The sequence below is a fragment of the Apis laboriosa genome, unplaced genomic scaffold, assembly GCF_014066325.1.
Source record: "Apis laboriosa isolate Shangri-la unplaced genomic scaffold, ASM1406632v1 scaffold170_cov151, whole genome shotgun sequence".
NCBI classification, from domain to species: domain Eukaryota; kingdom Metazoa; phylum Arthropoda; class Insecta; order Hymenoptera; family Apidae; genus Apis; species Apis laboriosa.
In genome coordinates this window covers 1,080,799-1,091,464 of record NW_025222134.1, presented here as the reverse complement: position 1 = coordinate 1,091,464, position 10,666 = coordinate 1,080,799, and the positions used below count along the sequence as shown (strand labels likewise).

At 27.1% G+C, this 10,666-nt stretch overlaps 4 protein-coding genes across 5 annotated transcripts; 1 reads left to right on the top strand and 3 right to left on the bottom strand.

Moving 5' to 3' along the window:
- Positions 1-510: 510 nt before the first annotated feature.
- On the bottom strand, positions 511-1,926 carry LOC122711450 (yrdC domain-containing protein, mitochondrial). The gene is made up of 2 exons (XM_043930249.1): positions 1,734-1,926; positions 511-1,393 (listed from the first exon to the last, which is right to left on the bottom strand). Exons 1-2 carry the CDS (start codon positions 1,773-1,775, stop codon positions 623-625), a joined length of 813 nt encoding a protein of 270 aa, XP_043786184.1. The 5' UTR covers positions 1,776-1,926; the 3' UTR covers positions 511-622.
- A 24-nt stretch (positions 1,927-1,950) lies between these two features.
- On the top strand, positions 1,951-3,962 carry LOC122711449 (39S ribosomal protein L39, mitochondrial). Of its 2 annotated transcripts, none has more exons than XM_043930247.1 (3): positions 1,951-2,087; positions 2,652-2,819; positions 2,928-3,962. In XM_043930247.1, the coding sequence occupies exons 2-3, from the start codon at positions 2,809-2,811 to the stop codon at positions 3,904-3,906; spliced, it is 990 nt and encodes a 329-aa protein (XP_043786182.1). In that variant the 5' UTR covers positions 1,951-2,087; positions 2,652-2,808; the 3' UTR covers positions 3,907-3,962. The 2 variants fall into 2 exon arrangements, with proteins under 2 accessions (XP_043786182.1, XP_043786183.1); XM_043930248.1 differs by lacking the exon at positions 1,951-2,087 and adding an exon at positions 2,551-2,568.
- Positions 3,963-4,303: 341 nt separating this feature from the next.
- On the bottom strand, positions 4,304-6,315 carry LOC122711556. Its single transcript, XM_043930442.1, has 4 exons — positions 6,116-6,315; positions 5,354-5,773; positions 4,819-5,122; positions 4,304-4,731 (listed from the first exon to the last, which is right to left on the bottom strand). Exons 1-4 carry the CDS (start codon positions 6,313-6,315, stop codon positions 4,315-4,317), a joined length of 1,341 nt encoding a protein of 446 aa, XP_043786377.1. The 3' UTR covers positions 4,304-4,314.
- A 545-nt stretch (positions 6,316-6,860) lies between these two features.
- LOC122711456 (gastrula zinc finger protein XlCGF26.1-like) lies at positions 6,861-10,087 on the bottom strand. Its single transcript, XM_043930257.1, has 4 exons — positions 9,596-10,087; positions 9,273-9,450; positions 8,283-8,825; positions 6,861-7,922 (listed from the first exon to the last, which is right to left on the bottom strand). Exons 3-4 carry the CDS (start codon positions 8,793-8,795, stop codon positions 7,323-7,325), a joined length of 1,113 nt encoding a protein of 370 aa, XP_043786192.1. The 5' UTR covers positions 8,796-8,825; positions 9,273-9,450; positions 9,596-10,087; the 3' UTR covers positions 6,861-7,322.
- Positions 10,088-10,666: the final 579 nt, after the last annotated feature.

Sequence of the window (10,666 nt, the reverse complement as noted above, 5' to 3'; positions counted from 1 at the left end):
AAAAAACGAATTTCTTTTTGTTTCTTAATTGCGTTTAATATTTGATAAGCAATGAAATAATATCTTACCCAAATATACTATGTGATATGTATCTTGTCAAAGAGACAATATGATGTTGTTAAGAAAAAGAAAACAGTAAAAATATACTCATTAACTAATTATTAACATATTTAACCAGAATAATATCTCAGGATATAAAATATTGTTTAATACTTGTTAACATATATATATTACCACATATGTGTGGATTTGTTTATAAGATTTGAATTCTCTATTGGGAATTCTTTGTACACATAAGTAGATTCGTAAATAAAAAATAATAATTTTACAACATACAGATGTAAAAAAATATTTGCTATTTACTTTTATATATTTTAAACAACAAAAAAATAAAATTTCTTATTTTATTATATATTTAATATATATATATATATTATATTATATATTATTATTTTTAATACATACAATATTCATAACATCATATAATTAAAATTTACAAAAATAAATAAACTATAAATTATATTATGAATTATTTAATTTTTTTATTTGAACTTAGTTCTATTACATTGTTTATAAATGTTAAAAATATGGATCAAAATGCATTGAGATCATAATGATGTATTTAATTGGAATATTTTTGTAATATTCCAAATTTTTTTAATATTGAACAAATGCCATTTACATGAACTCCAGCACGAACAATTTCGTAATATCCTGGTTTGCTTAAATCAACAATTGTTGATCCTTTTCTCAATTTTGAACATGATTTACCAAATTTTGTGGAATCATAAAATATTCCACCTAACATGGGCCATAAATTTTGAAATTCTGAAGCATATAAGCAACTTGTTTCATTGCTTAAATTAGCACTTGTTAAAGCTAAAGGTCCCACTATTTCAGAAACATAATTTATAAATTTGAAATAAGGAATCCGAATGCCTACTGTATCATGATTAGGATTTAAAGCAGGATTTAAAGCTGGTGTTCGTTTTAAAATAATTGTAATTGGTCCAGGTAATAAAATTGGTAATAAATCTTGTGGTAAATGATCAACAATACCCCATTTTTTTATATCATTTACATTGCTAATAGAAATAGATAATGGTTTATCTTTATCACGTTTTTTAATTTCATAGAGTTTTTTAATAGAGCTAGTACTTGATACAATACCAGCAAAACCATATATTGTATCTGTTGGGATTGCTATAATTTCATTTTGTTGCAGCAATGTGACAGCTATTGCTAAACTTCGTTTTCCTTTACATATCCAGTGATGATTATTAAAATTTTTTGACACTTCTATTTCATTTGGAGCTGCATTCAAGAAATTAGTCATTGCACCCACTTTATATATACTCATAATTGTTCTCTTTCCACCAAGTAAGAAATAAAACTATATTTGCAAAATAAAAAATTTGTTAATTTTAAATAATGAAAAGATAATTATTATATTTGCAATAGATGATTCAAAATCTTTCCAAAAAAAATATATTATTGAAAATCATGAAAAGATATTGATAAAATTTACTTTATTAGTGATATAAATTATATCATGATGCAATTCATTGAAATAATTTATTCAAATATATAATATATATAGATATACAAATAATTAGCAAATATAAAAATTAAAATTTTTAATGATTAATAAAGTTTATATTATTTATATATTGTTTATATATTTATTAATTTATTAATTTATTTATATATTATTATTAATATTATTAAATTACCTTTAATCGCGCCAATTGTGAGCACATTGAGGATTGCAACATCTATAGAACGTTGTCATAGGCTCATCAGCGGATCTAGTTTGAATCTGCATGAAATATGCTCGTGGATGAGAACATTTTGGACATCGTTCGTCTGTAGAATCAACGTTGTCCCAAGCCTCGCTTCCACCTAGTACATCATCAACTTCTTTTAATTTTGGATATGTACGGCTGCTTAATTTTCTTTCAATATTAAATACGTAAGGACATGTGCTACATGCGAAACGTAATCCTGCCAAAGCTTCTTCCACTCGAAGCACATTACCACATGTCGGACAGAACATCAACATCGTACAAATACACCTAACTAATTCCGTATGTAGAATAAATAATGACAATAACAATCAATTGTTTAATTGTTATATAAAGATTATTGTTCTTTATTTTGATACAATAATTTTTAAACAATAGAAATATAGAATAGAAAAGATAGTTTGATAAATCGAATAAAATAGAATCTCTTTCATACAAATTATATACATAAAAACTGAATATTATTTATATATCATTCATGTATATCCGCCTTTTAAGTTGCAAGATTTTTATAAATTTATAAGAAAGTTGATTATTATTAATTTAAAGTACTTATTATGGATTTTAAATATTATAAAATATAAAATTACTTTATATTTTATTTTAAAAGCAATTATTAAAGTTTAATGTTTAACAATTATTTTTAAGTATAAAAATAATTCATAAAACTATAACAGAAAATCATGTATTATATTATCTAAATTATATTTAGATAATTTATACTAAAAATTATGAAATTTCAGTTATATTAATAATTTTTTATGTGCGAAAATTTAATGATAAAATTGTTTTGACAAATAAATTCATAGAATATTTAAATTATAATATATGATTTACTATTTCTAGGTTTTCAATCATGAATTGTCGAGTTGATTGGTCGAGTTTTTAAATGAATTTTATTTCATTGAATGAAAAAAACAAAATAAAATTAAACTATTAAAAATACATATTTTACAAAACATAAATTAGCTATAAGAAATTTTTATTGTATATATATTTCAATATGTTTCAACGGTATGTCCATAACCTATTTTAACCGATATTGATATTACGAAATATTAAATTTTAAAATTAATGATTTAAATTTTTTAGTTATATTAATTTATAAATTTTATATTTCAGTTATAAAAATTTACATTTAGCGTCAAATATACAATCAAGATATAAAAGCTTGTTATCAAAAATTGAAATAAAGGAAAAACAAAATTTATTATTTGAAAAAGAGAAGAAAAAACAAAGGATTGAAGTAGGAAGGATTGAAAAGATAGAAGTCAAATATCAATCTCCTGTGGAAGAAATAACTCTTATAATGAATAAATGTATATCAACTCCTACAGATTGTGCAAGACATATCTCTGAAGGTTTATCTAAAGTATCTGCTCTTGCTTTAGTTAATGGATCACCGTGGGATATGAACAAACCTTTAACATCAGACTGTAAATTAAAATTATTAAATTTGCTTAGTCCAGAAAACAAAATAGTGAATTCAGCATTTTGGCGAACTTGTTCCTTTATTTTGGGTGCTGTTATAGATATGGCATTTAAGCCAGATATAAAAATTCATTTACATAGTTTTCCAATACCAGTCATAAAATCAGGCAGTTTCGTATATGATGTATATCTTGATTTAATTAATTGGAAGCCTACAGATCAAGAAATGCGTGCATTATCTGCTCAGTATATAAAACTAGTAAATCAGGAATTACCTATAGAGAGGATAGATACTACAGAAAGCATAGCACTTGATATATTCCAGGATAATCCTATAAAACTAACACAAATACCAGAAATTGTAAAATCTAACAACAATAAAATTACTTTATATAGAATTGGAAATCATATAGATATTAGTAAAGGACCTATGATAGGAAATACTTCATTAGTAGGACGCTGTACGATTGCTGCTGTTCATGAAGTTCCGGATAAAGAAAATCTATATAGATTTCAAGGTATAGCGCTACCTAAAGGAATTCTTTTGAATCAATTTGCTTATGGTTTATTGGAAAATCGCGCTAAGAAATTGAACACTACAACATGGTCAGTTTTATCGGAGACAAGTCACGAGGAAGAAACTTCTACCGAAATGTATAGTAGAAATTAATTTTTATATTAAATATATAAATAAAAGTATATAAATAAAAGTGCATAGTTTCAGTACTCAGTTTCATAATTTCTTACTATCTGTATAATATGTTGTAATAATGTTTATATAAATATTAATTTTTCTCATTCATATGTAAAGTATTTTATTATTCTTTTATCAATATCTATTATTAAATATTTTACTTGTGTATATATATATATATATATATATATATATATATACACATACACACACATATAGCTAATGCAATAAAAATTAATATAAGACATATAATTGTATAATTTCAATATATATACATATATATACACGCGTATGTGTGTATATATGTGTACGTGTATATGATTACGAATGTATGTGCTTACAATATTTTATAGTGTAATATTTTAATGTAAAAACCGAGGTAATTCACAAATTTTGACATACATATCGTGGGCTACGCAATTCCCACACAAAATTACCAGGTAATCTATTAGCTATCGACGCTGAGCATATGACATTCATTCGTAAATAGAGCTGCTGATTCTTGTGTGTTTTTGATTCATTGGTTTCAAATTCATCAGATTTTAAAATCGATCTGACAGCAAGTGGCGCTAATTCTGGTGTGCACTTTAAATCAACCTCAATCACTAGATCAAATGATGGTGGTCTCTGGACCTGTTGTTCAGTTTCGACTGTTAGATTTGCCGTGCTCACTGTATGCATAAATTTACTTTCATATGCATATTTATTCATATTTCCATAGTAAAAGAAACGTCCACCGTACTCTCCGTATCCCGAGTAAGTGGAAGCTGGTGGAGGTCTTAGTGGAAGTGTCAAAGGAATCTAGGAAGGAAAGAATATCGATAGAACTATTTATCGATGATAATACTTCGTTTCGTGCTTTGTTTCTCTCGCCTTTGTAAATATAACCTGTAAGAGTAGTTCGTGTTCGTAATGTAAATTCTCGAAGAGATGCTCGTTCACACTACCCACTAGACGTCGTAATCGAAGATACATGAAACGTTGTTCGTCCCTCCAAGAGTTCTCTTCGGTATTTTTTGTAACTTCTAAACAGGTAAACCAAGCACGTTTCATTGTGTATTTCAGTTTCATGCTTACAGCTCCACCGAGACCTCTTCTGTTAGATGATACTTTGAAAAATAGTACTTGTCGACCTTCTACGAGACAATCCAAAACATCTACGACCTTGCATCCGGAGATTAGGGCCGATCTACTAATATTATTTCGTCGCGTAACATTTTAATCCATAAATGTAAGCAAAATTTAGAAATTATTTTCTGTATACTAAAAATAATTGGAAAAAATTAAATTTTTATGGATTAGTTGAGATATTAAGATTCGTTTGAAATTATTCAATATTTTTTATCATATGGCCGAAGAGAAAAAAAGATTAAAAATTTGAATCGTAGTACCAAGGCTAGTATCCTTTTATAAAATAATTCACCTGTTTACCCTGCGCTCAGAGACTTTTTCGAAAAAATTCATAAATCGTTTACAGACGGCTATAAAAGAAGTGACACTCGATTCCGAGGTACGAGGACCGATAATAGATGGGTGATAGTTTGCAATTCGGTTAAGAAGTTCATTCAGGTTGTCAAGTAAACTGCCCGCGTAGAAACAAAGTCGCGAAAATTTTTGTTGCTTCGATGGTGGATGTGTATATCTCCACGTCACGGCTCGTAACATTTTATATTGCGCTTTAATCAATTCTAGAGCATTCAGAGCTTTGCTATAAGCCAATAATTCGGTATCTGTTTTTGCATTTTTCATTAGCTCTTCATTACGTCTTATCAATCCTTCTACTTTCGTGCAGGCGGTAAGAAAAGCTCCATTTAAAACTGCAGCCGCTACCGTAGAGCAATGTCTAAAAAACATAAAAATAATGATCTTTTAAAATACATATAGGATAAAATATATAGGATATGAAAATATATAGATCGAAATAATATATATAGGATAAAATTTATTAATTTTATTAAATAATCTCAAAATTAAAATAGCAATTATGATTAAACCTTGTAGGTAAGTACAGAGGAAAAATATATGAAATCTTAAATTAATCTTTTTAAAATTAAAAATATAATGGTACACAATAAAGTAAAATATCATATTTTATAAAAAAAATTTTTTTTCGTAGATAGATAAATTTCGTAGATGATAAATTAATGAAGAACACCGAAATAAACAATAACATTTAAAAAATCACCTAGAAACCAAACGCACGGTAGTGGCTACATCATGAAGAGGAAGTAATCGAAGAATCATCTCCAAAACTTCCGGCGGAAGCGTGTCCAACGCATAGCCATAATAATTCTCTTCTTTCTGGAATTTTTCTTGATCTATTTGCGATTCCTGGTATTGATCGCATTTTATAATTGGTATTTTTGCTCGTTTATTCACATTCATTTAAAATGGAGGAACATTAAAAGGAGGAAAAGAAATGGAGGATATAAATTGATGATATCCTTTGATGTTTGGCAGTCGATGCTACTTTGCTATTTTTTGTTTTTTTTCTTCTTTCTTTTCGTCGTTATGATGTTAAATAACTAATTGAGTTTTCCTCGTTATTACATTACACTTTGTCCTAATTAAAACGTTGCCTTTGGATAAAAATTTAATAAAACTAAAAATGTCAGACAAGGCAAAACAAAAGCGATATGCAGCTATCGTTTTAATCGAGTTTTTACTTTTACTTCGATTCTTGTTTTACAATTTTTGTACAGGCTATTATATTTTTTTCATATCAATTAAATTTTCAAATTAATAAAATTTTCATATTAATGAAAGTGATGATAATCATTATCGAAAATAATAAATATTTATTTTTTATAATGACTGATTTATTAGAATCATATATGTACAACTTGTATATCATTTTTATATTGAGATTGTCTTTAGTTTATCTATTCTGTATATTTCAAGAAATAATATACAGTTTTTTTAATTATTGACACAAAAAAATAGAATCTTAAAATTATTCAAATTATAATCGCAATTTTGAATGTACAAGAATAATTACAATTGTGACTATACATCATCAATTTCCTATATATTGTGAAATAAATAATTCATTGAAAATTAATAAAGTCTAAAATAATAAAAATTTCATAAAAATAATTTCTCATTCAATTTCATTTCACAATATATATCATTCCACAATATACAATTTCCTTATTATAAAAGGACAATCCTTCAGAAACTTTCTCTACTTTTATTTTAAATCTTACTTTAGTTCTCAAACCCTGTTTCGTTAATCCGCATTAAAAAAGGATTTAACATCTAAATTTAAAATCAAAATTAATGTCAAAATTCTTGTATCATATTAAAACAAAATTTTTATCGTTCTCCATACTTAACAAGATTACGCATTTATCTATCATTTTTAACTATTTCAGGATAAATCATGTTCAAGACTACACGGAAAAATTAACAGGCATCAAAAGCGTGAACTTCGTTTGATCCACTGGTACTTCCTCAGATCCACAAGGGCTGATACTATCCAGAAGTGTTTGGATTGCGTTTTGATTGGTAGGATGTTTCCTTTTAGTATGTTCTCTTCTGTGTTTCAATTCTTTAAATGTTTTTCCACATTGTTCGCAAACATAGGGTCTTGCAGCCTCATGGGATCTCATATGACCTTCGTAATGGCTTTTTCTGACGAATTTTTTACCACATTGACCGCAATCAAATTGAAAACGGCCTTCGTGAGCTGCTACGTGGGAGCTCAATGTCCATTTGGTCTTGAAAGTTTTAGAACAATAGTCACATCTTATCTTGGATACTGTATTTGAATTATTTTTTTCTTGTTGCATAGTTCTTCGTGGATTTTTATTGAGAAGTAACATTTCCTCGAGCAGAAAGTCATCTTCTTTGTCTGGTTGTTCTTTTTCACTATTCTCTAATGCTGTTTGAGATTCTAATATATTTGTTGTATGCTGTTTCATGTGCTCTTGTAATTCTTCTTCGTTTCGGGAACATGTTCCACATAGAGCACACATATTTTTGCCTGGAATCTGTTAAATATTGATAATATAAATATGGATAGATCTGATATTAAAATGCGTGATTAATAAATAAAGTTTCTTTTGTTGTCAGACTAACAAAGAAACTGATTAATTTATGTTTATTGATAAAAAGATGATTACGAAAATAGAAAGTAATTTAATCTAGATCTATTCTGAATTCTGAGAAATTTTTTGATTGCATTGAATAATGAATGCTATTATATACTTGGTATTTTATATTAAAACAAAATTATTGATTATCTGAACAAGATATATCTATTTAATATGGATAATTGAAAATGTAATATTTTCTTATATTTATTCCAACTTCTTCTATTGATTTTAAAAATATACATAATTTTCACATACCTTTTCATGAGAACTCATATGAGCCTTAAGTTTGATCTCGCTAGTGTACTTCCTCTTGCAGTGTAAACAGGAATAAGATTTTTCATGTGATTCGTTATTCCAAACAATATGTTGTCTATTGATTATTCCATTTGTTATACTCTCAATACTTTCTTTATCATTTTGTCGTTGCTTATAATTTTCATAATCACATAATTTTTCTTTTCTCATTTCATGACGAGCAATATGGCGTTTCAGATCGTGTGCCCTAGAGAAAGCTCTACCATACCTGGTGCAACCAGGATAAGGACATCCCTTGGTTTTATCGTTTTTTGGCCGAGAATTGACATTGTTGGAGGAATGTTTGACATCTTTATTACAATCTTTGCATGAATTTTCAATTTTTTGACTGGTAACAGTTGCTAACGGTATTACGATAGAAATGGTCTCGTTAGTGCCTGGATTCACTATCGGACCAACGTGAATAGCTGGAGGTGTTGCCAGAGATATTCCATTCTCGTTATTTTTACTCATCTTTCAATATAATTACTTAGTTGTTGGAAACTAAAGAAATAAAAAAAGAAAAAGAAAAATTTATATAAAATTATTCTATAATATATTCTATAATATAGCAATTAATAAAGAAAATTTTGAAAATAAAATTAAATATTATCATAAATATAAAGATATACATTTTCTTAAATGAAAAATTATTTTTTTAGATCTAATATCAATAATCTGAAAGTATATAAACAAATTTTACGAGAAAATTCTAACAATCATTAAATTAGCATATACATCTAATACTCGACAGAAAAAAAATCAATTTCTCTAAACGAATTTTTTCTCCAATAATATCAAATAAAAGTAGCGTGTGTATAATAAAATCGTTAGCCATTTTAAATTGAATAAATTCACCCTGTTCACAAATTCTATAATATTAATCATATTACTTTCGTTCACATTTCATATGAACATGAACCAATCCTAGACATGGAAATAAGTTCTTACTTGGTTTGCAACCTTGCCCCGCTTTGATTCTTCGATCGCCTCCCTCTTTTATTTGACACGTCAGAGGCCGACTCAATGATTCATCTACCTCACGCCTCCTCTATTCTCCCCTTGGAAAGGGCGAAACCGAATGGACACGCGACTTCATGAATCATTTTTTTTTCTTTCTTTGTTCATTCTATCGAGAATATTATTCGATATTAATCACTATTATATAATTTTCTTACTTTTATACATATATATATATTATATATATATATATATATATATATATAATATACATATAATAAACATATTTGTCAGTATTAAATATTATTTTATACCGTATTTTTCTAATCGTATTTCTCTATACGAGCAAACGCTACACAATTATTAATTCCTTCTTATTTCGACTTTCTTGAGTAATTCGTTCTCTTAACAAGCACCCCACCCGATTACACGGGTAAAAAACGATAATTTTTGCTGGATCGAATGGAATTCGATGAGATGTTTCTTCCTTTCTCTTAATGCTTATTCCTCTCTTTCTTTCTTTCTTTCTCTTTTTTGCCACGAGAGCTTCTCTCACTCGTGCAAATGATTTTCGTGGGCAGAGCGCGCGCTCGTGTATACCGTGTGTATAGCGTGGATGATTCCTCAGACGTGGACGAAACGAATCACTCGACTTACTCACTTTCCTCGCTACGATGAAAGTGTGCTACTACTGATCAGGAACGCGCACTCTCCCTGTTCGTTTTACGGACGCGGTTCCACGCGCATGTCAACTCTGCATGGCTGTTAAACATTGTTGGATGAGGATATCATCATGATGTTGCATATATCTCTAGTAGACTTTTTATTATTTCTTAATTAACGATTGTATTTGGATTGAATAATTTAAAAAAGACGAGTTGGATTTAGATTAAGTCTAAGATAGTTATGAGATTAAAATTTGAATTAGTTAAATATAATTTAGATTTAACTTAAATCTAAGTTAAGTATTAGATATATATATAGATTACATTTAAGTTTAGAAAATATGGATTTAATTTTTATAAATTTTATAGATTTTATTAAAAAGAATTTCATATTATAATAAAAATAATGCATTGGTATAAAATATTAGATTGTGTATGGATAGAATTGTAATTTTTATATGAATTAACATTTAGTTTCTATTAATTTAGCTGTGCTTCTTTTATAGAATGTAATTTAAATAAAAATAAAGTTTATTGGAAAATAAAACATAGGAGGATTGAATTAAAAAATTGTTGTAAAAATTTATTATACTAAGAAAAGAAAGAATATGAATATAGTTATATGATTGATTAGGATGAAAACAAACCTATCTTTTCTTTTAGATTGAATCATTCTTCATTATATGCATATACATAGAGATATTGTATGCATATATTCTA